Source organism: Microcaecilia unicolor, chromosome 4 (assembly GCF_901765095.1).
Source record: "Microcaecilia unicolor chromosome 4, aMicUni1.1, whole genome shotgun sequence".
Lineage (NCBI taxonomy): Eukaryota > Metazoa > Chordata > Amphibia > Gymnophiona > Siphonopidae > Microcaecilia > Microcaecilia unicolor.
This window is the reverse complement of record NC_044034.1, coordinates 103252177-103279995: the sequence shown is the minus strand read 5'-3', so window position 1 is coordinate 103279995 and position 27819 is coordinate 103252177. Positions and strand designations below refer to the sequence as shown.

The 27819-nt window shown below is 42.7% G+C and overlaps 1 protein-coding gene across 2 annotated transcripts in view; it reads right to left on the bottom strand.

Annotated features, from left to right (window-relative positions):
- The window catches only part of SUGT1 (SGT1 homolog, MIS12 kinetochore complex assembly cochaperone), a 70760-nt gene that overhangs the window by 13861 nt on the left and 29080 nt on the right, over positions 1 to 27819 (bottom strand). For both annotated transcript variants that reach the window (XM_030200556.1, XM_030200557.1), the window contains one exon: positions 26582 to 26689. In XM_030200556.1, the coding sequence (XP_030056416.1) occupies positions 26582 to 26689 (108 nt within the window). The remainder of the gene's footprint in view (positions 1 to 26581; positions 26690 to 27819) is intronic.

Below are 27819 nucleotides of genomic sequence, written 5' to 3'. Positions count from 1 at the left end.
GCCTGAAGCTCACTGACCCTACGAGCTGAAGTAACAGCCACCAATAAAACGACCTTCCAGGTCAAGTACTTCAGATGGCAGGAATTCAGTGGCTCAAAAGGAGCTTTCATCAACTGGGCGAGAACGATGTTGAGATCCCATGACACTGGTGGAGTTTGACCAGGGGCTTTGACAAAAGCAAACCTCTCATGAAGCAAACAACTAAAGGCTGTCCAGAGATAGGTTTACCCTCTACACGGCGATGATAAGCACTAATCGCACTAAGGTAAACTCTTACGGAGACCAGACTCTGACAAATGTAGAAGGTATTCAAGCAGGGTCTGTGTAGGACAAGAAAGAGGATCTAGGGCCCTGATGTCAGCAAACTTCCTCCATTTGAAAGAGTAACACCTCTTCATGGAATCTTTTCTGGAAACAAGCAAAACTCGGGAGACACCCTCTGAAAGACCCAAGGAGGCAAATTCTAAGCTCTCAACATCCAGGCCGTGAGAGCCAGAGACTGGAGGTTGGGATGCAGACTCGTTCTGAGTGATGAGGGTTAGAAAACAGTCCAATCTCCACAGTTCTTCGAGGACAACTCCAGAAGAGGGAATCAAATCTGACGTGGCCAGAAGGGAGCAATCAGAATCATGGTTCTGCGGTCTTGCTTGAGTTTCAGCAAAGTCTTCCCCACCAGAGGTATGGGAGGATATGCATACAGAAGACCTGTCCCCCAATAAAGGAGAAAGGCATCCGATGCTAGTCTCTCGTGGGCCTGAAGCCTGGAACAGAACTGAGGGACCTTGTGATTGATCTGAGTGGCAAAAAGATCCAACGAGGGGGTGCCTCATGCTCGGAAGATCTTGCGGACTACGTCAGAGTTGAGCGACCACTCGTGAGGTTGCATAATCCTGCTCAATCTGTCGGCCAGACTGTTGTTTACGCCTGCCAGATACGTGGCTTGGAGAAACATGCCGTGACGGCGACCCCAAAGCCACATCTGGATGGCTTCCCGACACAGGGGGCAAGATCCGGTGCCCCCCTGCTTGTTGATGTAGTACATGGCAACCTGATTGTCTGTCTGAATTTGGATGATTTGATTGGACACCCGATCTCTGAAAGCCTTTAGAGCGTTCCAGACCGCTCGCAACTCCAGGAGATTGATCTGAAGACCTTTTTCCGGGAGGGCTCAAACTCCTTGAGTGTGAAGCCCATCGACATAAGCTCCCCACCCCAGGAGGGATGCATCCGTGGTCAGCACTTTTTGTGAATAAGGAATTTGAAAGGGACGTCCCAAGGTCAAACTGGATCAAACTGTCCACCACTGAAGGGAATTGTGAAAATCGGTGGACAGCTGGATTGCATCCTCTAGATCCCCTGCAGCTCGATACCACTGGGAAGCTAGGGTCCATTGAGCTGATCTCATGTGAAGACGGGCCATGGGTGTCACATGGACTGTGGAGGCCATATGGCCTAAAAGTCTCAACATCTGCTGAGCTGTGATCTGCTGAGATGCTCTGGCCCAGGAAACTAGAGACAGAAGATTGTCTGCTCTCACCTCGGGAAGATAGGCACAAGCCGTCTATAAGTTCTGCAGAGCTCCCATAAACTCCAGTTGCTGAACAGGGAAAAGATGGGACTTGGGGTAATTTATAACAAACCCCAGTAGCTCCAGCAGTTGAATAGTCATCTGCATGGACTGTAGAGCTCCTGCCTCTGAGGTGTTCTTCACCAGCCAATCGTCGAGATAAGGGAACACATGCACTCCCAGTCTGCGTATCGACACTGCAACTACTGCCAGGCATTTTGTAAAGACCCTGGCGCAGACGCCAGACCAAAGGGCAGCACACAATACTGGAAGTGCTGCGCTCCCAGACGGAATCAAAGATACCTCCTGTGAGCTGGAAGTACCAGGATGTGTGTATAAGCATCCTTTAAGTCCAGAGAGCATAGCCAATCGTTTTCCTGAATCACGGGAAGAAGGAGGCCCAGGGAAACCATCCTGAACTTTTCTCGAAGTAGGAATTTGTTCAGGGCCCTTAGGTCTAGGATGGGACGCATTCCCCCTGTTTTCTTTTGCAGAAGGAAGTACCTGGAATAGAATCCCAGCCCTTCTTGCCCTGGTGGAATGGGCTCGACCGCATTGACGCTGAGAAGGGCAGAGAGTCACTCTGCAAGTACCTGCCTGTGCTGGAAGCTGAAGGACTGAGCTCACAGTGGACAATTTGGAGGGCTGGAGATCAAATTGAGGGAGTATCCTAACCGGACTATTTGCAGAACCCACCGATCAGAGGTTATAAGAGGCCACCTTTGGTGAAAAAATTTTAACCTTCCCCCGACCGGCAAGTCGTCCGGCATGGACACCTTTATTGCGGCTATGTTCAGCTGGAGCCAGTCAAAAGCCCGTTCCTTGCTTTTGCTGGGAAGCTACAGGGGCCTGCATTGGCACACGCTGTTGACGAGAACGAGCGTGCTGGGGATGAGCCTGAGAAGGCTGTCGAGAAGGAGAATTGTACCTACGCTTGTTAGAAGCATAGAGAGCATTCCTCCATCCCCAGAAAAATCGTCCACCTGATGAGGTAGTAGCAGAAGGCACCAGGCGGGAGAGATTGTACATAGCGATTTCCCGCTGCGTGATTTGATCAACCACTTGCTCGACTTTCTCACCAAAAATATTATCCCCCTGGCAAGGGACATCCGCAATCCGCTGCTGGACTCAATAGTCCAGGTCACAGGCATGCAGCCATGAGAGCCTGTGCATCACTATACCTTGGGCAGCGGTTCTGGATGCAACATCAAAAGAATCGTAAGCACCCCTGGACAGGAATTTACGATACGCCTTCTGCTGCCTGACCACCTCCTGAAAAGGCTTGGCCTGCTCCGGAGGGAGCTTATCAACCAAGTCCGCCAGTTGCTTCACCGTGTTCCTCAAGTGAATGCTCGTGTAGAGCTGGTTGGACTGATTTTTGGCCACGAGCATAGAGGTCTGATACGCCTTTCTCCCAAAAGAGTCCAGGATTCTAGATTCTCTCCCCGGGGGCGCCGAGGCAAAGTCTCTAGAACTCCTGGCTCTCGAGAGCAGAATCCACAACCATAAGCTCAGGTTCTCCGTGAATCCGATATTGGGACTCAGCTTTCTTGGGAATGTGGTTTCATCCAGTTTCACATAAGTGTCTCCTTGAGCATCTCGGTCCTGGGCTCATCCTCAGATACCACAGGGAAGGGAATAGCCACAGACATTTCCCGGACAAATGAAGAGAAAGAAAGACTCTCCGGGGGGAGAAAGCTTTCTTTCTGGTGAAGGAGTAGGATCAGAGGGAAGACCACAAGACTCCTCAGAAGAGAAATACCTGGGATCCTCCCGTTCATCCCACAAGGCATCCTGATTGGTATCAGAAAAGAGTTCCTTAACTGCAGTCCAAAACTGGACCAATCGCGACACCGAGGAACCATGTCCTCGATGGCGATGTCGAGAAGTCGACAGGGAGCCGACCTGGGTGGCAGCTGACGCCGGTGCCGTCGAAGACCTCACCACAGGCATAGAGCCAGCTGCAGCTTCCAGCGACGATACGAAGGGCGCAAGCACCCCCGGTACTGGAGCAGACTGATGCAGCAACCCCTCCAGAACACCTGGAAGAATGGCTCAGATGCACTCGTCCAGAGTTGCTGTCGAGCAAGGCTGCGGGGTAGGTGCAGGAACCGGCGTCAGAATCTGCGGAGGTCGAGGAGGCGGTACCAGGCTGCCCGAAGACCGACACCTCTCGAATGGAGAGTGAGCGGTCCTCCCGGCGTCGGCGCTTCATGGGTGCCGAATCCTTCGATGCCCCGGAGCTCCCGGTACCGTGCTTGGAAGGAGACCAATGATGATGCTTCTTCGCCTTTGCTCGATGCTTGTCATCGATACTCCTCGGTACCGACGAGGAGGACATGGAATCCACACGCCTCCTCGGGGTCGGGTCCGAGAATGGTCGGTCCCGTGGGCCCTGTACAGCAGGAGACTTCGAGGCAGGTGGAGACCCACTCAACGGCTCACTGCTCCCAGCGTGTGGTGGTCCTCGGACAGCCATTACCTGCCCTCCTTAAGTTTATGCCATCTCCGGTGCTGATATCGACGACCTCGGTACCAATGTCAACGTTGAAGCCGAACAACCGGTCGAAGCTCCGAAAAGACGGTCCTGAAGAGCTTTTCTCGACGCTTGTGTCTGCTTTTTAAGGCTAAGACACAACTTACATGCGTCTGGGCAATGGTTGGGCCCAAGGCACTGAAGACACCATGCATGGGGATCGGTACCTGAGATCGATCGGTTGCACCGAGTACACTTCTTGAAGCCGCTGGGAGTCCTCGATGACATGGATGGAAAAATAGTGGCGGCGAAGTCAAAATTCGCAAATGTGCCTAATAAAGGGCACAAAAGTGAGAGGCCGCGACGAAAACAAAAAAAAAACTTGAAAGGGCCAAATTAGAAATAAAGGATTTTTTTTTTAAACTTTTGAAGGGAAACAAGGAGTAAAACAGCACAAAAAGAGGGAGAATAACTCTGAGAAGCGAAGACTCTTTTTCTGGGCCTGACGAGAGAGACCGACAAAACAACCACTCTCTACCACGGAAAAATAAAAACTGAGTGGGGACTCTCACGCAACGGGCGGGAAGACGGCCGCGCATGTGCGGTGCACGCACCCCGCGTGCCAGAAGACTCTAGCAAAGCTTTGTCTATTTTTGCTGTGAAAAATTGCCGTTCCTGGGCCGCCGACCCATCAGTGAGAACAAACAGCCTGCTTGTTCTCAGAGAAAAACATTTACGCACTGCCATCAAATGGATAAAGGCACACCAGGAGACAGTATTTTCTTTTGAAATTGATGGTAACAATATGGCTGATGATCTAACTAGAGAAGTAACTGATACAGCTGTTACCGATCCCTTAAAGCATGTTAGCGCTTCCCAGCCCCCAGTTATGGAAGGGAAGGAACTGTACGAGACCCTACAAGCTCCAGTGACCCAGACTGAGTTGCTCCTGGCAGCAAGTAGGATGTACCCAGACGTTACATGGTCTATGGGTATACCCTAGTGGCCAAATTTGTGTTGCCCAGCAGTATTTAGTACTTCTGCTTCATCCATTACACTTTCCACTGCATCTCACTGCTGACACCATGTATGATAATTTGTCCCCCAAGATTTGGGCTCCACACATGTTGTCAATATGTCAGAATGTTGTACGCGGGTGCTACAAATGGTTTCTGAACACCTCCAAAAGTGGCACCTCAGTACCCCCCGGACAGCTGCCCTCGGTACATGGCCCGGGACTGCACTAGTATTGTGATTTCATGACATGATAGCACCTGTCAAGGGCAAGAGATATTTCCTTGTATGTATTGATGCTTTCTCCAAGTGGGTCGAAGCAATTCCCTGTACCCGAGAAACAGGACAAGTAATGGCGCAGGCTCTCTGCTATGAAATTATCCCCCAATTTGGTATTCCCTGTAAAATCACCACTGATAATAGTACCCATTTTGTTAATGAGCTACTCAGACATTGACCTCTAAATTGTGCATCACACACTGGACGGTGTGGATTTATAGACCCACGAGCAATGGCTTAGTGGAAAGATACAATGGTCTCTTAAAAACAAAACTCCGACAGGTCATGGCAAATGGAATTAAAAATTGGCTAGACACCCTGCCATTAGCATTGCTCACCCTGCGTGTCACTCCCTCTAAGGCATTAAAATTGACAACCTTTCAACTGTGTAATGGGCGTACAATAGAATGCGCCTTAACCCCGGTAAACCAGATCATTGCTTGCCTGACACTCGGTGTACTGGGACCAGCTACAAACTATTATAACATCTCTGTCTTGCTTCCCTCAGAATTCGCAAGCCAGAAGGGGGGATAGAATTGAAGGGGTAACCAGAAACCCCAAAGCTCTGCAAGCAGGAGTCCTGGTTCACAGAAAATACTACACACACAAGACTTGGAAAGACCCAATTTACGTCGGTCCCTTCAGAGTTGAAGCAGTGACCACAACTGCAGTTAAGTTACAAGATCACACTGCCTGGGTACACATAAAAGACAGACTCTTTTCAGAAAGCCAGGACTTAAAAGACACTAGACTTTTTACAGAAAAGCAAGCCCCTGAAGCCGGAGCGCCAAAAACAGGAAGCGCTGCGATCACAGCTGAGCGATAAAGCTGAATCAGGAAGTGCCCAGGACTCCTCAGAAGTTAAATCCAGAAGCGGCCAGGACTCTTCAGAAACTAGTGACATGTAACAAGAGACAGGTTTATTAACACAGAGACGAATTGATCCATACAGTATATCGACTTTGCTGTTGTATAATCCCCTGTGTTAGAGGTCTAGTACAACACTTGATTGAAACTGCTTTAACTAAGAGAGAGCCACACATCTTGGGTTCATATGAAAGACATCAGAGTCTTCAGACAAGCTCAGGTCCAGGAACCAAAGATTAACCCTCACATAACAGAACTAGGTGACAGGCCAGAACCACAGCCATTCTAATTGCTTTTATTTTAGCTGTGACTAACTTTACGAGAGTACTTGGGTATTGCTTTAAGTCTACTTGACAGACTTAATGCACGTTGGCCAGAGGACGATTAATCTGTTACTTACATGCTACAGAATTAAATTCAGACACAGTTAAACAGACTTTTTATACTACTGAAGCTGGAGCATCAAAATCAGGAAGTGCAAGTGCCTCTAACACAGCTGGCCCTGGAGATACGCCTGAATCCGGAAGTGTCCCTGACAACACAGAGGCAGGAAACAGATAACTTCAGCATTAATTATACTTTCTACACGTATATACTAAGACTGTATGGACTTCTTTTTTGCCTCATTTTCATTACAGCATTAATTTTACTCTTTATTGACAAATTTTATTTCAGGACTGCTTAAAAGAATCATGGACTTATGATCACTACTGAAAGCATAATACCTTTTATCCTGTCTTGCAACATATTTGCATTTATGCTAGAAGCAAACAGTAGTTTGATGCTTCTTATCCTGTTTTACAAAATCATTGCATTTATTCTATTTTAGAAACATTTTAGGGTAAGTTAGTTTAGTATAAGTTTGTTCCACATACACACTGAGTATCACAACTTCTTCTTTTTCTAAGTACTTTACCTCTACAGCAAACAATTAAGCATTTAAACAACTCAACACACCAAATCTTCTCCTGGGAAATATAGAATTCTGATGGTTATACATGAGCTTTTAGTTTTGAGTTAATTTTGCATAAGTTGTTTTGCTTAAATATAGAATACTTTCTTAATATTTCAACCTTTTTCTATTTAACGTCCTTTTTTCTTCTTTCCACATAATCTCTATCTAAGCATTTAAACAAGTTCGACCCTTTTGAGCATTAATTCTACACCTACCCTTACAACTGCATACATTTTTGATAAGCATTTAAACTTAACCTTTTTATTTTAGAAGTAATATTGTGTCTTCCAAGCATCCCGATGCTCACACCAGCCACACCCGAAAGAGACTCAGACCAAGCACAGCAAACACAGGAAACTACCCCGTCACTTCCCAGCGAGTGGTTGACACCACAGAACTTAAAATTAACCCTTGTGGGACTTTTGTCTCCACTTTCATACTTGCTTTTATTTTGTTCCTTATAGGTCTGCTCAAGTTACCCATACCTAAGCCTTAAATTCAACATACTGTTGTTTAAGTTTTGATTTCCTTACATGACAAAGGAATCAATTATACGAACAAACGATTTTTGACTGGTCACTCATAGCTTTAGGACTTGTCTTCCTTCTTATTTTCCTTTTTGGTATTTTACTATTTGCTGTTTAGAATATTCTTCCTTTCCTACAGAGAGAGCCTACAGCGCAAGCATATGCGCTGTATGAAGAATTACAAGTAGATGAAAATGCTATGTATACTCAAATGCAGGCTGCTCCATTTACTGATGCTTCTGCCTCCTCTACAGGGACCATATATGTTAACACACATCCTAACTCATATGCTTATTATGCTGAGTCTTAGGCTACCCCCCCTGTCTAGACCCTCACCTTATCAAGTATCGTAATCACAGTCACCTTTCTGCGGAATAGCACAGAGGCTTTAACTGCTGTTCCATGCCGTGTCTACTCACTTGCTTCCTCGCTATTCCATGATCCATGGCCTGTTCCCCCTTTTGGGAACACACCACCACGACTTCCCTTTATTGCTGGAGTGATACTGCCTTCCCTTTATGGTGATCCCACTCTGCACTGTCCACCTCTTAGTGCTCATGAGGCCATACGGCCATGACGGGTAAGACAGGGACATGAGTCCCATCATGCTAAGGGACTCTATGGACCTGCAACCTAAGACAGCCTGCGGCCGGGGCACTAGTCATGATTACAATCATCAAAATCTGAGGTGTGAGCACAAGTCAGGGTGCAGGACCAGGCTTGCTGCCTAACAAGTGTGAAGCCCTCAAGGGGGGGGAGATGTATATTATGAACCACTCTCTACACTTTGATTCAGGGTATGAAAAAGACAGTAGAACTGACAGGCCCAAGTGACACTAAGTTGAACTCCAGCACTGGAAAGAGTTGAGACACCCTTGTGCTGATGAGAATGAGGAAGGGAGGTTGGAGGTGCAAGGCCTGCAAGTATGGATTAGCGTTGTGTAGCAACCTGGTGGTGCAGGTGTTCCGGAGAAATGCAAAACTGGAAAATTCCCCTGAAGGATGACTGTGCTTACTGTTCCAATTTAGACTTTCTCAAAAATAATAACCAACATATTAGCCTAGCCAATTAGTAATAACCACGATATTATACTATCCAATAAGTACTAACCACAGCATTACAATATGTATTAACTGTTACCTGTATAAAACTGCATGTACCAGATCTTATCGGGGGGAAATCTCAGACGCAAGCATCACGGCTGTGTTGTGGCTCTGAAGCCCCTATGAGAAATTAACCTTTTATAATTGTACTTTTCTCTTGGTAAGTAATAAAATCACTTTCTCATATGTGTGGCCTTGTATTTTATCTCTCTAATGCTGTTATATTATATGATAGTTTAGAGAGGTCATAAAAATAATAAACACCACTGGTCTTTCAGCACTCAACAATACTGAGTAGTGGATATTTGGGACACTGGAGTGAGAGTGGAAAGAGTGCTATTCCTAGAGTGGTAAGGGGAAGTACATTATTAACAAGTGGTATATTATAAAAATGCACTTGCCTTTTTTTAATATTACTATTTCACATAGAAGGTATTGATTAATGAGGGAAGGGTTTCCTTTGTGCAGAACTGTCCAGAGTCAGTCTACATGTGCCAACACTGTCCAGTTCAGCACACTAACAGCAGCCAAGTTCATACAAAGTTAATTATGTTCAGTGGAAAATAAATCTATTGACTTAGATTGCTTGCTGTGTGAATATTCGATCACTGTTTCATTATTGCTACCAAGTATTATATATTAAGGGGATTCATTTTAATTAATTTATCCAGTCCTTACATGCACATGGTTTTGCTTTTTAAACACAAAGGTTTCGTGAGAGAGAGAGAGAGAGAGAGAGAGAGAGAGAGAGAGAGAGAGAGAGAGAGAGAAGGTACTACTACCAGTTACTGAACAAAAGGCACATGCTTCCTCACACAAAGATGCATACTTTTTGTTGAATAATCAAAATCTATCCTTTTTGTCCAAGTTATTGGCTCAACGAAGTTCTCTCTTTTTTCAGGGTTCAGATTAAGACCTAATCATATTTTCAAATGTTAAGCAAAATTACAGGCCATCCTATAAGGTTTATAAACTCTCTCAGAACACGAGTGCTACTGCTTCTCTAATCCCCATTTACTGTACAGTTTAAGGCAATCATTAAAACACTTTGATCCCACTACCTCTACAATGCCACATTAACAGTATATAAGTAAATAATTTCAGCTTAAATCTGTTTCTTGCTCCTGCCTTTATCTATAGTCTATTTTCATTCTTTGCCATATGATTTATAGCAGATCAAATGCAAAATCTCGATAATCACACCATACTGTAAATTAGACAAGAACCAGAAATGTTCACATAATATGTAGTCAATGTGCCAAACTCGTATTTACAGATTCTGTACTGTTTGAATAACTGCACAAGAAAAGAATAACAGGGCCACCTAAAACCACTTTAACCTGGGGAATCATACAGACCATAGTACAAAAAGCTCTTTGTGAAGAGTTCAGCTCCCAGGATCAAACAGTTTAATTTTATTACATACAGTCCCCTTCATTCACCACAGCAGCTGCAGGTAACCTTCGGCAATATGAAAATGTTTCATTTTCTTTGAAACAGTTACAAATCTCCTATTGTATGAAGAATAAGTATAGGTTAAAACACCAAATTTATTTTTCAACTGTAAACTGAAATGCTATGGTCACTGCATTTGCCTGCCCCAAGTTTTTGTTCCAATTTGCTCCATTGAGAACTTACCTTTCCTTTTATTTGACATCAAGCAGTTATTCGTGCACGTGATTCTACAATTTAACGAACTAGCTATGGTTATTTTCTGTAAGCATATAGTATAGAACTGTAGCTTCTTTTTTTAAGCTAAATATGAACAGGAACTGTGTTCACTCTTGAAAAAAAATTAGTTTTTAATTTTCAGCTCAGTATTCATACTGAAATAAAAATATTTTCTAACTTTAGAGTAAAAGCTTTTAAAATAAATGACATGAGAACAGACCCACGATTTAGAACCTACAACCACATTGACAGGGGTTGAGTATATTAAAGTAATTCTGGCTGCAGGGGTTTAGATTTTGGATTTGCCCTGATCTCAGAGCAAGTAGCATTTCAGGCACAGTAGGTATTTCCATGTCCCAGGCAGCTACTGTATTAGCATATGTGAATGCCATTAATACATGTTATTAGTAAATAGGCCAGTATATAAAATGGAAAGTGTGGTAAATAATGAAGAGCGATACATTAGTTCCTTTTTAGTAAATCTTGCACTAAATTGTACCTTAGGCAATGGAAGATGTAGTGACCATAGGAGCCAACTTTTCAAAATTATTGGGGGTGCTAAGTCCAATGGAAATAACCCCTCCTTGGACACATACAAGGAATGTTCTCAATACTGGGGGTGCTCAAGCACCCACAGAGTCGGCTCCTATGGTAGTGACCAAAAAACAACAAATGGATGTAATAACTAACCCATTCAAGGAGTTTCACTGACAGAAGTAGGATATGTACCTGCTTTCCTGGACGTTGCTATAATCACCAGCCTTCACCTTTATGCCATATTTTGAGGCTACCTTTCTGATTTTAGCTTAAGACTGTTTATATTTTGTTCAGGTATGGCAAGATCCTTCCCCAAAGAGCTTACAATCTAAGTAGGTACTTGAGGCAACAGGAAATAAAAATCCAAGATCACAGAAAATATCTGTGGGAGAAATGAAATTTGAATCCTGGTTTCTCTGGTTCACATCCCACTGCTATAAACACAGGATTACTCCTTTCTGGGTAAGACATTCCAATACTGCAGAAGCAACCTCTGTCAGCAAAAAAAGGAAATGAAGTAGCCTTCCCTTGTAAGGGTTCAACCTACAGGGGATCCTGGCTCATCTAACCTGGCCAACCAGGAAATTGAAAGGAAGAGAAAAAAGTATTAAAATGGAAAGGGTAACATTTACCACTTTGCTTTTCAAATGTAAATGAAAAATTTCCTCCTTAGAATCAGTCTGAACCTTGCAAGGACAGTCTGCTACTCATTACACAATCATTATAATGCACTGTCCTGAGAAGCACCTATTTCTACACGTAACATAAATGATGCAGCCCCAAACCTAGTACACTCTGAAAAGTGAGAGAATGAGCTGTGGAAGTTTGCATTCTTTCTAAGCAAGGTTAAAATTCTATTTGTTTTCCTTATGATTCACCTTTGTTTGTCAGGAAAGAAATGCTAATAGCTGTTAAGCAATTAGGAGATGACAGGAATTGATGAATCCTAGCTCTTCCTAAACTTCCAGACCATAACTCTGTCATGGGTGTTGATATTTGTGTAATGCACCCTCAGATTCTCTGCATTTTGATGTCATTTTATACGGGACTCGAATACGTAAAACAGAATTTTACATGTTTGAGTAGGTGCTTATGAAATTAACTAGTGTATACATACAAAAAAAGTAGGTGCTCTAAATATAGCCTCTACTATGCAGGGTTGGAGAAAGGGTGGAGGCAAAATTAGCACATGTATTTTGTAACACATGCATGTGTCTCAACTTGTGCTGGCACAAAACTCACAGCTACTTCAAAAAAGATGTAACTGTGCAGGTGTACTTTCAGGCAGGTTCTTTTATAAAAGGCACATGGGGGCATATGAAGAAATTGTCTTAATTGATATTTTTCTTTTCTTTAGTCCTACCAGACCAGTGAATTATTCCCATCTACCAGTAGATGGCAACAGAAAAAAGCAGTTCCAAGCACTTTGCCCTTTAAGAGTATCATACAGTGCAGAACACTCAGTATGTTGAATAACCGAGCAATGGTGCCCATGGCTGTACCTCCGGTCAATATTGAAAACTCAAGACCATGTCTCTCATTCAGCCAACAACTTAACCACCAAAAGAAAGTATGCCCTTGACTGACGAACAGGCATTTTTCTGAGTCAGGAGATAGGTGAATTAGCCTGCAACACAAAGCTTGAACTTGGAGACCTGTGAATATAGAACAAACTAGAAGAAACCACTGTCACCTCAAGAAATTCAAACAGGGAGGGATTCTTGAATGGTCTGGTAGGATTAAAGGAAAGAAAGTTATCAGGTAAGAATTTCTCCTTCCTTTTCATCCATACCAGACCAGTGGGATGTACATAAGAACATAAGTGATGTCATACTGAGCCAGACCGAAGGTCCATCAAGTCCAGTATCCTGTTTCCAACAGTGACCAATCCAGATCACAAGTATTGTAAAGAATAAAATTATAGAAAATTGCCAGCCTTAATGGTACCCACAGGCCTTCGATCAGGTGGCTGAATCCAGTCAGATGAAGGCGCGCAGACACACCCCCTCCTCCAGAATGCCACATAAGCAGAAACCTGCTCTTTTCCACCATTATTATTTTTTTCCAATGTTCTGTGAGGAGAAGGAGCAGACAGGAAGTGGCAGGAAAGAGAAGAAAGGGAGGAAGAGACCTGCCACTACCAGTGTACCCCAAGTCAGGCACCTCTACCAGCCTAGACACCCCCAAGCTCAACTGAAACAGGGAACCCGAAACAGGAGCCACAGAAGTATGAGAAACCAAGAGACTGTCCACCGCCTGCTGGAGACAGAAAATACTGACTGACCAAGAAGCATACTGTCCTTTGAGGCAGAGTTTGGTTTGGTACACTCTCTCTCCACCCACTGATAGATAGTCATAACTCACAAGTCACTGGATCAGTCTGTTGCTGCTGACAAGGAAATATATAAGAAAAAACTAATACGATGGGAAGGCACTCCAAAAATTTTTTATAAAAGTTTGACACGCTGTATGCTCTGAAGATAAAAGAAGACTGCAGCCCCCGTGTGCTCACACTGGGCAGGAAGGTACTCGTACATGCATGGTGCAATGCTGCTAAAAGTAACAATGCTGGGTAGCATCTGCATTGGATGACATCCCCCATATCTGAGAAACAACATCCTACTTGTCCAGGCTCATTCTATATATTTCAATGCTTCATGTTAGTCACATATAGGTGGTCATTTTAGAAACTCTATTTGTGATTTGAACATGCATTAACTGGCATTCAGATGTGCATTTCATAAACACTGCTAAATCCCATTTGAAAACGCTATGTCTAAATCATGAATATGTGCCTATTTCAAAGAGGGCATGGTCTGGGTGTATTTTGGGCAGGACTAAGATGGGGCTAACACACACATGTGAATACCCCATTTCAGAAAGAGAATGCACAGTTAAGTCCTCCGAGATCAATACTAGGATTTATACCTGCTCCCAGATGTCTAGATTATATAAAGTGCTCATGCTGTGCAGCACTCTACTGGAGGGATTAGCAGAGGTTGACCCTTTAATTCACCCGGTGCGCTTTGAGGCACTCCTGTGATGGAGGGCCAGTGAGGGAGCTCCCCTCCTTGGCCAGTGACATTTCACTGAACCTGGTTTCCCCTAACCTCCTGACGGCTGTCCAGGCTATGGAATCAGCTCATTTGAAGGCTGAAGAAGCAATACATATGCTTTAGCTGGGAAATGAACCTTCCCACGTGAACTCTGTGGGGGAGGTAGTAATGCAAACAGAAATGTTAGAGCAGACAACCAAGATGTCAGAGGAACCATTGTATCTTAGTGATGGCATGGTGGAAGCCTCTGACCCTGTTAACTGTTCCTCCCCTAGAAAGACCTTTAGAGATAATCCTGGAAGAAATGTGGGCTGCAGTAGCACCCCCTCACAACAGCTATTTGCCCAATTTGCCTCACAAATGTTTGCTAAACCTCAGGGTGCTGAATCTAAACTATGGAAAATGCAGCTAATTAAATATTCAAATATTGAATTTTCTTCAAGTTTACTTATTATCTCCCAAAGATAGATGTTACAAAGATATTTGAAGGAGGTGCTGAAAATTTCCAGAAAATATTTTACCACCTTTAAATAATATATATTATGTACCAATAGGAAATCAAGAAAGGAGAGCAAAATCTTGCCTCTGAACCATCTATGGTTTGCTAGAGGCTTCAGGTGAATTCATCAGCAAAAGAACTACACTAGTGGCATCATTTGTGTTTGCTCAGAACAAAGCTTCTGCCCTGTGCTTTTATTTCTATTACCAAAATGTAGACTTCCTTGGTTCTAAGTTGCACATTTTTCCTTATGTATGTAAGAAAACCCAAGAGCAGAGAAAACAATTGATGTCTAGGAGGCAGGAAGTGCTCTCCCTGGAAATTTTTTCTTGCATTTTCCATGTAAATGCATGATATAACAGAGACGCACCTCTGGCACCATCAACTTCAAAATGATGTCCCCCTGTCCCGCTTGGCAAATCCTGAGATGTACCAGACAGGGTCAATCTTCCATATAAGGAAACTGGATGCTTGTGCAGTGCCACCCTATTGCTGAGCATTTTCAGATATGGCACATCAGTCACTAGGGCCTGGAGCTCACTAGCTTGTGTGCAAAAGTAACATCAAAAATAAGATTTTCCAGATCATGTAGTTCAGATTATTCTTGACTAGTGGTTCAACAAGAGCCTTTCGTCAATCAATAAGTTAGGCTTCCACAAAGGAGAGCCTGTGGTAAAGGAATTGTTAATTTGAGTTTAAAGAAATTAAAAGAAAAATAACCCTCATTTGATAGTAGAAAATGCTGAGACTGACTTTCTCTCAACAGACTTTTCCCTGACCCCAGAAAGCCCCAAGCTATGTAGGTTGAATTCTCTTGGGGGTTTGAAAGACTCCAGGCGCCACACACATTTCTAAATGTGTGATTAAACATGCCTAATGAACAATGTTTCTTTTTGACTTCTAAGTTTCAATTTGAATTGTTTACAGTTAAGAAAATACAATATTTCATAGTCCTGAAACAGACCATCTGTATCTCACCTTTTAATCTGTATTTTATTCCTACGTATTCTTGCTGATCTATTGATCCTTCTGTTTAAGACTGATTATTAGAAGACGCTATAATGCCTTTGTATCGCTCCATGGTGCGACCGCATCTCGAATATTGTGTCCAATTCTGGTCGCCGCATCTCAAAAAAGATATAGTGAAATTAGAAAAGGTGCAGAGAAGGGCAACAAAAATGATAAAGGGGATGGGACGACTTATTAGGAAAGGCTAAAGCGGTTAGGGCACATCAGCTTGGAGAAAAGGCGGCTGAGGGGAGATATGATAGAGGTCTATAAAATAACAAGTGGAGTTGAATGGGTAGACGTGAAGCGTCTGTTTACGCTTTCCAAAAATACTAGGACTAGAGGGTATGGGATGAAGCTACAAAGTAGTAAATTTAAAACGAATCGTAGAAAATGTTTCTTCACTCAACGTGTAATTAAACTCTGGAATTTGTTGCCAGAGAATGTGATAAAGGCGGTTAGCTTAGCAGAGTTTAAAAAAGGTTTGGATGGCTTCCTAAAGGAAAAGTCCATTGATCATTATTAAATTGGACTTGGGGAAAACTCACTATTTCTGGGATAAGCAGTATAAAATGTTTTGTACTTTTTTGGGATCTTGCCAGGTATTTATGACCTGGATTGGCCACTGTTGGAAACAGGATGCTGGGCTTGATGGACCTTTGGACTGTCCTAGTATGGCAATACTACTATTACTACTTATCATTTCTAAAGCGCTACTAGACGTATGCAGCGCTATACACTTGAACATGAAGAGACAGTCCCTGCTCGACATTATGTACTTATTCTGATCCAAGCTGTTTGTTCAAAGATTGCCTTTATAAACTGTATGTTCCCTCTGGAAGGCAAGGGATTCATGAAGGACGACCAACTAATTTGTCAGTGGTCTTTCCTTGGAACTTTCTTCATTGCTAGCAATAACTTTTATTCTGAAATAAAGGAACTTTAAACAATTATCCTGCTAGGAAGTGTTAAATTCAGTCAGAATCAACAAATTTGTGACCCCGATGTGATCCTTAAGTTTCTAGCTGGTAGAAGGCTTTGCACCGAGATTCACCCTGCATAAAGGTTAAGATAAAACAAGATTCTTACTTTATTTGCCCAGGGTTTCACTTAATGTAGTGCTAAGTTCTAGCTAAGCCTAGTCAGGATTGCTCGCTTAACTTCCTTTTTTTTCCCCAGAAATATATGTTGTGTTTTTGTGTATGTGTTTGTGTCAATTTGGGGTTTGTGTTTCTATCCATTTATACTGGTATTCTGCTTTTTAAAATTCAGGTGTTATCTAAACTTTAAAATAAAATTACTTCTCTGGTTCTTTTGTTTCGTTGAAAACTACATTTTGCTGTGAACTATTTGTATTGATCAACACTGCCCTCTTGCGGGTAAAGTGAATATTGCATATATTTCATGTTTTAGAAAACTAAAAACTTCTACATTTTTGTGAATTGTTCATTGATTGGGAATGTATGTGAAGATTGGATTCTCAATTTTCTGAAGCCACAAAGACCAAGAGAAGGGACTTTTTGAGGTTAGTGGGTCTTAGCCAATCTGGCTGGGGGCCACATTACAGACTCTAGGGATTAGGTTCTGACAGGCAAACAGAGGTTTGTCTGTTTTGAATCTTATAGGCAAAAGAAAGGAACTCCTGGGATAGGAGTTAGTGGCATAGGATTTTGAGATTCCTCTCAGCACATTAATTACGGTAAATCAAAAAAGCAAATTTGAGACTGTTTTCAGGGTCAGCAGCTTACATGAAAGTAAACTATGGAACTGAATCATGCAACTATTTGTACAAATGGACCTGTTTCACTAAAAATAATTCCGCTTTGTGTTTTCCATCAAACAGTTGAAGTATTGACTAATTTAAGAGAAATTTTGGAACAAAAGAAAATAGCCGTAGACCAGCAGAACCAGTATTTTAAATGGTATGAGGAATATTTGAAACGTGATAAAGCACATGCACTGTCAGGTTTGAACAAAATACCAAAAAGAGAAAAAGATTAATCAAATCAAAACGTGAAATTGAACAGAAATTAGATGAGATTAAAAATAAAGCTGATTATTTTGAAAAAAGATGCACTTCTTTGTATCCGGTACTTCAGCTCAATGCCCCACCTCCTGATTATCAAGCAGAGGATAACGCAGAGGAAGATACAGCAGATCTTTTTTCTGTCCTGCAGAAAAGGGATTAGTGGTAAAAATCCTGATGTATTTCCATCTAATTGAGGGGGAAAAACATTACCTGCTTTTCCAGATATGGAAGTAAATCTGACGATGTGGTATGAGAAAAAAATAATGTAAAATTTAATGCAGTGGGTTCAGCCTAAATCTGGAGAAGATTTAGAATGAATGTATAATGATTTGACTCTTAATGAGTTGCAAGAAATATATATAAAAAAAGCTAAAGAAATTCATGACACAGAAGCAAAGTGTTTACTTAAAGATTTGCTAACATGAGCAGACTGTAAAAGTGTTGACATCAGAAATTATAAAAAGATTATAAAAATGGTCTTATCCTGAATTATGTGCCTTGCATCAAAAGAAGTCCAGACTTAGGCACATAAGTGCTAGTAAGCAGGACTCAGAATCTGATACAGAGAGGGTTACAGCTTATCCATGATTGTTGCCTGGGGAACAAGATAAATTAGTGAGAGTTCCAGTCCCTTGGAATGTCTCTGAGCCAAGAGCCATAGTCAAAGATTTTCTGATATTGGGGAAGATCCAGTAAAGTGGCAGAAAGCACTGCGTAGTGTGTTTGATGGTTGCAATCCCACTTATACTGATATCGATCATCTCCAGAAAGCTTTTCTTCCTGATACTAAATTAAGCAAACTCCTCAAGGAAGCTAAATGGTACACAGAGGATCCAAATACTGATTAGTCAGAGGATGACAGCTTTGATGAGTTTAAAGCTAAATGTAATGAAATAGTGACTAAAGTTACAGAATTATACAAACCGAAGGCTGAGTGGAGTAGAATAAATGTATGTCATCAGAAACCTGGAGAAGATCCCTCTAAATACTGGGACTGACTAGCAAATGAATTTAAGAAATATTCTGGAATAGACAATGCCTTACAGAATGCTGTTACAGGTGTCACTACAGCATTTGTTAATGGGCTCCTGCCCTCTGTACAGTCATTGCTTAAAATAATTCATGTTGGATGGAATACAGAAAAACACCCGAGACTTGTTGAGGTAACTAAACATTGTCATTGCAAAATACTTGATAAGGAAGCAGAGAAAGGCTCCAAATTAGCCAAGAAACAAGAACAATTGTTGAATTTGCGTTTGTGATCTTTCCAGAGCTCAAATAACCCGGGAAGGAGAAGAGGCCAAGGGCCTGGAAATAAATGGCCCGATAGGCCCATGTGGCCAAATGGGACACTGGAAAGTTTCATGTCCTGAAAAGCCTCTACTAAGACCTCTTGATTCTGGAGCTGAACAATCCCTGAATATCCATGATGTCCAACCTTGTGACTGACTACATATGGGTAACTCCAGTGCTGAAGAACCCGATGAGACTTTTCATGGAGAACCATCACTTGAGACCCTCTATCCTCTCATACCCCTTGATGCTAATTGCTCATTTAATACTGACATCAACCCAGTTGCTGACTGACACTGGAGCCATATATACTCTGCTCTGAAATATTCAGAATTTCCCCACGGTTTCTCTGACAGGGGAAATGGTCCAAGCTGAAGAACTATTTGGGAACCCTACACCTTATGCATTATCTCAACCTTTACTCATTCAAGTGAGACCTTCATATCAAGAAAACACCTTCCTTACAAACCCTACCCTTCCAGTCAATCTGATGGGCAGAAAGCTCTTGTGCCATCTGGGTTGTACCATTACTGTACTCCAGATGGTACATTTCTTCAAGTTCCACAGCAACACTTACAGGATATTGAATCAATAAAGTTTATGTCTCTCGAGAAGACTGCCCATACTGGTGGTATGGATCCAGAACTGGAAACTCATCTTCTTGCGGTTCCACAGCCCTTGTGGGCTTCGAGCCCAAATGAAGTGGGGCGGTTGCAGACTGAACCGGTAAAAGTCATCCTGGACATTTCTACACTGATGCCCAAGATTTCTCAGTATACCCTTAACCCGGAAGCTGAGGAGGGTATAAAACAAGTAATCCAGGATCTACTGGACCAAGGAGTCATCTATCCTACCAATTCTCCTTATAACACCCTAATTTTGCCTATCCCTAAACCTGTGAAAAATACTTGGAGCTTTGTGTAGGATCCGAGAGCTGTTAATAGGGCTGTTGTTGCCTCCATCCTAGTTTGTTACTAATCCAGCTACAATCCTCTTAGATATTTCTCCTGTTACAGCATATTATATTGTCGTAGATCTCAGTAGTGCCTTTTTTAGTATACCTTTGGTCTCTGAGAGCCAAGTCCTTTTTCCTTTTACATATAGGGGCCAACAGTATACTTGGACTACTTTGCGTCAGGGATATACAGAGACCAAAGCATTAAGCATTAAGAAAACCCCTAGAACCTCTGCAATTTGAGGGAGGTTCCATCTTGGTATAGTACACTGACTACCTTCTGATCTGCTCACCCACTAAGGAAGCCTGTATAAAAGGCTCTGAGATGTTGCTTAACCATTTAACATAGGTCTAAAAGCCAACCAAATTCCAGTTCTGCCAACCTAAAGTTACATATTTGGGATTTCAACTTAGTCAAGGTAGCAGAGAGTTGTTACCCACCAGAAGTGCTGCAATTCGAACATTGTGTCACGATGGGTGACTATTTTCCTTGGCTGTGCTCACGTCGCCCTCTGGTGGCCAGAACCGGTGGCTGCCATAGACTGCCTTGCTGTCTCCCTACACATTCCAGACTTTCATTCCAGTTCGGTCCAGATATTCTAAGCCCACCAGACTTGGTTGGAAGTTTGGCAGCTAGCCTCACCCTTAGCTGCCTTGAGATTCCTGCAGCTGAACCTCAGCTGCTGATTGCCTTTATTAGGCACCTGGCCCTTTCAGCAGGGCCTTTGCTTTGCCAAGGGTCTTGAGGTACCGGTGTGCAGTTGCACTCTTGCCTTGTCCTGTTCTGTGTTTAGATCTTGGTGCCTGTGTGTACTTTAGCCTTTGTGTTCTCTGTTTGTCTGCTAGGTTCTGCTTTCAGTCTAGCTTTATTGCTTGTATGTATGTCTTTCTTAGTGGCTGCTTGGCAGCTTTCAGTCATTGCCCTACCCTGGTTAGTCAAGCTTGTCTTAAAGTCCTTTACCCTGTATCGTATCTGTTCTTCCTCTGTTTGTCGCTGGTTGTCTTCAGCTTCAGTTCCCCTCCTGCTTGTGTCTGCCCTGCTTGCTTTCAGTTTCCTTGCTGGTGTGCTAGCCCAGTGCTGGTTGGGGGGTTTTGCCTGCCACTGCCGCTCCTCGGTAGTGGTCCAAGGGCTCACGAATCCAGGTTTAGCCTTGAAAGTCCTAACACATTGCCATGGCCTACTACTAAAAGACAACTTACGAAGTTGCCTGGATTGGCCAATTACTGTGGACAATGGATCATGGACTATGTTGTCATTACTAAACCTCTTCAGGACCTGCTTTCTGGTGAAGTTCGAGAACACTTGCCCTGGGGACAGGACCAAGAGCAAGCTTTAACACAACTCAAGCAAGCCCTGTCTACTGCCCCAGCATTAGGCTTACCAAATTACACGACTCCGTTAACCCTGTTTTGCCATGACAGAATTTCATTGCCTCTGGAGTTCTTACTCAACCACATGGCGGAACGCCAAGGCTTATTGTTTATTACAGTGCTTCACTTGACTCTGTTGCTAAAGGATATCCGCCATGTTTAAGAGCTGTGGTCCCAGCTGCTCTTTTATTGACATTATCGGAGAATGTTGTACTACAGTCACCTCTCATTTTAAAGGTTCCACATGCTGTAGAGGCACTCCTTAATCATACCAAGACTCAGCATTTTTCTATGGCCAAACAGTATGAGCGACTTCTGTCTCAACATGTCATAGTTCAGAAGTGTACCATTCTTAATCCTGCAACCTTGCTTCCACTCCCAGATGAAGGGGAGCCTCATCACTGTATCAAACTTGTCAAACTAAATACTAAACCTGGCCCCGACTTGCAAGAGACTCCTTTGCACAATCCAGATTTTGAGATCTTTGTGGATGGCTCTTGCTTCAGAGACAACCAAGAGCAACTGAAGGCTGGATATGCTGTTTGTACCCTTTCAGATGTAGTAGAGAATGCTCCTTTACCTGATGTTCATAGTGCCCAAACTGCTGAACTTGTTGCTTTAACCCATGCCTGTGAAATTGCTACTGACAGTTCTGTTATCATATATACTGATAATCGTTATACATATGGAATTACTCAGGACTTTAGGAAAGCAGGGGTTTTCTTAACATCTTCAGGGAACCCAATTTATAATGCTCCCTCTGTTTCTGTCTGTCTTATTGAAGTCTATTATGTACCCAAAGGAAACTGCTATTGTTAAATGTGAGTGCCATTCTAATGCCCACACTGAAGTGTCTCGGGGGAATTCTTTTGCTGACCATACTGCTAAGAGATCACCATACTCTGCCTTCCTTGTACCTAGTGATGCCACCCCCTTTGCCTCCTTTACAGACTGTTATCCAAGCCTAAGCAGAGGTGTCACAATCAGAACTTGATTCTTGAAGACAGGCTGAATGCACTTTGCATTCTGATTGGCTTTGAAAAACCCACACTAGCCATGTGGTTCTTCCCGATGCCCTGCTCTCACATGATGCCTCCATCTACCACGGCCAGGTATACAACAGCAGAGGAGGGACGATTCATAATTTTTCCCAAGATTGGTACAATCCCAAATTTGCCAAAATTGCAGAGGATGTACAAGCTGCTTGCCTGGCCTGTAAACAGCATAAAAAAGGTAAACATGTTAAAACCAGCCAAGGAAATAAGCCCACTCCATTATGACCTTTTCTGAATTTGCAGATGGATTTTATCCAGCTGCCCAAATTCAGGGCTCTGAGTATTGTCTAGTAATTGTGTGTTTATTCTCAGAATGGGTTGAAGCATTTCCTTGCTACAAGGATGATGCACTTACAGTAGCCAAAAAGTTAATCAAGCATTTCATTCCCACCTGGGGAGTCCCAACTGGCTCTCCAGTGATAACAGTACTCCTTTTATTTCACAGGTAGTACAACAGGTAGTGAAACCCTTCGGTATAAAGTACCAGTTTCATCCCCCTTACCACCCCCAAAGTTCAGGAAAAGTGGAGAGAACAGAATGCTGAAAACAAAGATTGCTAAAATCCAGCAGGAAACAGGATTAAATTGGGTTCAAAGTCTCCCACTGGATCTCATGAGTTTACAAATACACCTAACAGGAAGACAGGATTGCCACCTCATGAGATAGTTACTGGAAGACCTATGAAAGCATTTCCATCTGTATTTTTGCCACTAGATTTGAATTTAATGAAAAGTGAGCTTATGACTTATTGCAAACATTTAACCCATACTATACAGTCTTATCATTCACAGGTTGTTGCTGCCCTTCCAGACAAGGCCGAGAAACAGCGTCACCAGTTTCAGCCCGGAGACTGGGTCTACGGAAAGGTATTCCGCAGAAAGAATTGTCTTGAGCCAAGGTGCAGAGGCCCGTGTCAAGTGCTTCTGACTACACATACAGCAGTAAAGTGTGAAGGCCTTTCTACGTGGATTTATGCTTTTCACTGTCAGAAAGCCAAAGTTCTGAATAAGAATCAGTGGGAAGTGACACCGACAGATGACATCAGATTAAAACTTCAGAAAAAGGTGGAGAGAACAAAATCCTGAAGAACTGCTGGAAGGCAGGACAAACTAAATCTGAAGATGAAAAGTAAGATCGTTGAGACTACTCAGGAATACTTTAAAGATTGTGAATCTAAAACATAATGAAGCAGACATGTATGTTACGGTTGAAGGAGGTAAAAATCCTCTATTGAGTGCACTGGAAAGGTTACCCAACTGAGGGAGACACGTGGCACCAAAATAACTGTAAGGAACTTTCCCCTGATGTTAGGAGGATGATTTCAACACATTAGATAGAATTTCTATAGTTAGTTCAAGTATCTTTTTCCTATTATTGACTTTGTTATGATTACTGAATTCTTTCTACTTCTTGCTCCTGTGCAAGCTATGGCTATTCCTTAACATAATACTGTTATTAAGCTCTTGAAAGAAGTTATTGATGTTACTAATGCTGCAGACTATTGGATGTGTCTTCATAAACCCCTGGCCTCTAGTACTGGTCTCTCCCTTTCTTGGCCCTCCCTTTAAGTGCTAAAGCCGTAACAGCACAGAAAACCCCACAATGGGAAGAATTGGACAGGTACAGGCCCTAACAATTTGACAGATTTAATGAGATTTGGACTGAGATAGTTCGCCAAATACATCAAGCTTACATGTTTTCAAGGGTCAGAAAAAAATTATCCAGGTGCTACTACAGGGTGTCAATGGCTTTTGTTAGCTAAAGGCTCCTGGACTGTTAGGAAGACAGCTCTCCAATGGGGGTTCTGTAAATTGCATCATCAACTTCCCATTAGCAATGACAGGGAAGCCTAGGAAGGGGACTGTCCCATCCAAACTGATACTGTAGATTATTCCAACAATAAGACAGTGAGTGATCCTTATGGTGCTAAGGCCAAATTTTCCCCACTATAATCCCTGGTGCACTGGATAGCCTGGGTTTTGTGTGCATGTCTCACATACACTTGATTATTTGATGGAAAAGGTATTCTGTCCTTAAGGTAAGGAAGCCTTAATGGGACATTATTTCTTGTGTGGTCACTTAGCTTATCAGCAGCTACATCCAGAATGGGGAGGAACCTGCATAATAGTGAAGTTATATCCACATTTGACCATACATAATAACTATTCAGAAATTATACCTTGACCACATATTTCCCAGATCAATACTAAGGCCAGGATCCTGCAGAAACGAGATTTGGAAGAATCTAAAACCATAGTGAATGATCTGAGTGTAAAACCCCTTTGGAGATGGTAGTATGGAATGAGGACTCTTACTCATGCAGTAAGACGATTTAAGGCTGTAACAAATAATGGCTCATGATCTAGCCCAAGATATACGACTTATTAATAAGATGACCCAAATGTTGTGTTTATGTTGATGACTAATCTCAGATATTGCTGAATTCAGCTATCTTCAGAATCTAACCTATAATCCAAAACGCTCAGATATGGGTTATAGTGCCTGGGACTGGTCACCTGATTTTGATTCATGTGGGGACAAAATTGTACAGATGATAGCTGTAGTGATTATAGCAGTATTAATAACTTGTATTAGACTGCAGTGTTGTGTTTTCAATGTTGCGATAAAAAATGGCCACAATGAAACCACCTATTATGACTACAACTATAATGTATGCCACAAATCACTTAACTAAGGAATGCAGATTTAACTTTAGATGGGGGAAATTGTAAAGAGATAATACTGGAGATAGAATCCCTAATGAACATTGATGAATGTTGTCTAAATGATCCCTAAAGGAGATCATATGACAAGAGGAGGGAAATGTGGAATGTGGTAGAGGAATGGTTAATTTGAGCTTAAAGAAATTAAAGGAAAAAATAACCCTCATTTGATAGTAGAAAATGCTGAGACTGACTTTCTCTTAACAGACTTTTACCTGACCCCAGAAAGCCCCAAGCTATGTAGATTGATTGCTCTTGGGGGTTTGAAAGACCCCAGGCGCCACACACATTTCTAAAGATTAAACATGCCTAATGAACAATGTTTCTTTTTTACTTCTAAGTTTCAATTTGAATGGCTTACAGTTAAGAAAATACAATATTTCATAGTCCTGAAACAGACCATCTGCATCTCGCCTTTTAATTTGTATTTTATTCCTACATATTCTTGCTACTCTATTGATCCCTGTGTTTAAGACTGATTATTAGCAGACCTTCTGATCCAAGTTGTTTGTACAAAGATTGCTTATATAAACTGTATGTTCACTCTGGAAGGCAAGAGGTTCATGAAAGACAACCGACTAATTTGTCAGCGATCTTTCCTTGGAACGCTCTTCATTGCTAGCAATACCTTTTGTTTAGAAATAAAGGAACTAGACGATCATCCTGCTGTGAAGGTTAAATTCAGTCAGAATCAACAGTAGCAAAAAGTGCCAGTTGCACAGCACTTACAAAACAAGCAATTTTAAAGAAAAACCATCTTAACGCAAGTCCCAGTAACAGGTGGTCAACTGGCTCCATGGAAAGATGAAGACTAAGAATGTCCCATGTGACAGCAGTAGGCAGAAAATGACACATGTGCAATAAAGTAGCTGAAAAGCTCTTCATGTTGCAAAACTGGAGTAGCTTCCTGCATGGGCTCTGTTTGTGATGTCTCCCACGGCGTAAGGACTTGCTAGTCTGTTTGTCATCTGAGAAAACCATCAAACATATAAACGGCGAGTGACCGAACTCACTCGCAAATGCGCAGTAGAGACCCTCTCTGTCCCGCCCCCGCGTCAATACGTGATGACGGGGGCGGGACAGAGAGGGTCTCTACTGCACAAGGGGAGGGACGAAACCGCCGTCACTACCGCTTCCCCCCCCCTCCAAGGTCGCCGCCACCACTCCCCCTACCCGGATTCGCCGCCGCCACCCACCCTCCACCCGGGCTGGGCTCTCACTCCGCTATAGAAACAGCGTCAACGCAGCATACAGCTCAGCTGAGCTGCCGTCGGCCTTCCTTCCCTGCCTGTGTCCCGCCCTCACCCACGAGAAGGACGGCAGCTCATCTGAGCTGTGTGCTGCGTTCCCACGGGGTTTCAACAGCGAAGCGAGGGCCCGGCCCGGGTGGAGGGGTGGCGGCAACTCCGGGGGGCTGTAGCGGTAACCTCGGAGGGGCAGCGGCGAGGAGAAGGGGCCTTTCAAATCTCATACCACCAAGTCTAATGCAGTACACATGCAAGTAAAATGCAAATCTAATTCTCCTGTGTGAATAAGTACTCAGAGCTACTGCACTGCCCTCTAAACCAAACACTAAAATCTCAAATAATGCTTACCTTTGTGGAAAGCACTTTAAAAGTACTCTGATCAGCTGCAATAGGATGAAGCAGCAACAGGTTTAATCTATAATCTTCACCAGATGGAAGTCTTATCAATGCACTCAGCTGTTAACAAAAACAAATCATTTTTATTACCCTCTGGTAATAAGTATACTGGCTAGAATTATTAACTGATACACCCCCATATAGAAAAAAAAATTTGGAGAACCAAAGTTCATTTTTCTCATCTTTGTTGTACGGAAATCTGCCATAAAAAGAATAAAAAAAGGACTGCATTTTTGTATTGTAATCTATCATTCTCTACTCTGAAGTCAAAGCCTTGCAAATTAATACTTTGTGCAAAACTATAACTTCCAAACTCCCAAATTACTGTCCAGAAAGGTTATCATCAAGTTCTTTGATTTGTATTATTTAGGAAAACCAGTTGCAGGATAATGTAAGGTTTCTGGAATACATTAACATTTAACACTGAAGCATTAGTTAATGGTGCTGCTACCCTTCTGCCTACACAATTCTCTACATTAAAAGTGGGGTTTTAATACATATTTTATAAACTATATGCACAGGGGCCATTTAAAAACAGTATGACTAATAAACTAATTAATAATAAGGTATTTACTAAATATTTAACACTTTTAGATTAAAGTGAAGATACTTACCTGTAGCAGGTATTCTCCGAGAAAAGCAGGCTGAATATTCTCACAAGTGGGTCGACGTCCACGTCGGCCCGGGAACCGGCATTTTGCCATAGCAAAAAAACAAAAAAAAGTTTGCTAGAGTCTCCTGGTGCATGTGCAGCGCACCGCGCATGCGCGGACTGACTTCCTGCCATCTGAAGTATCTCAGTTAAGTCTAAAGCATAAACAAATAACTCCAAGGGGAGATGGAAGGGATTGTGAGAATATTCAGCCTGCTGTCCTCAGAGAATACCTGCTACAGGTAAGTATCTTCGATTTCTCCGAGGACAAGCAGGCTGTAAAATACTCACAGGTTGGGTATCCCTAGCATCCAGGCTCACCCAAAACAAGGGACATTGGTCAATTGGGCCTCGCAATGGCGAGAACATAAAGACTGTCCTGAAACTATATACAGCTAGCTGAGAGTGTGGCCTGGAACAGAATAAAACGGGCCTAGGGGGGTGGAGTTGGATTCTAAACTCTAAACAGATTCTGCAACACTGACTGCCCTGTCCTGTTCAAGACAGTAATGAGATGTGAATGTATGGACTGAAGACC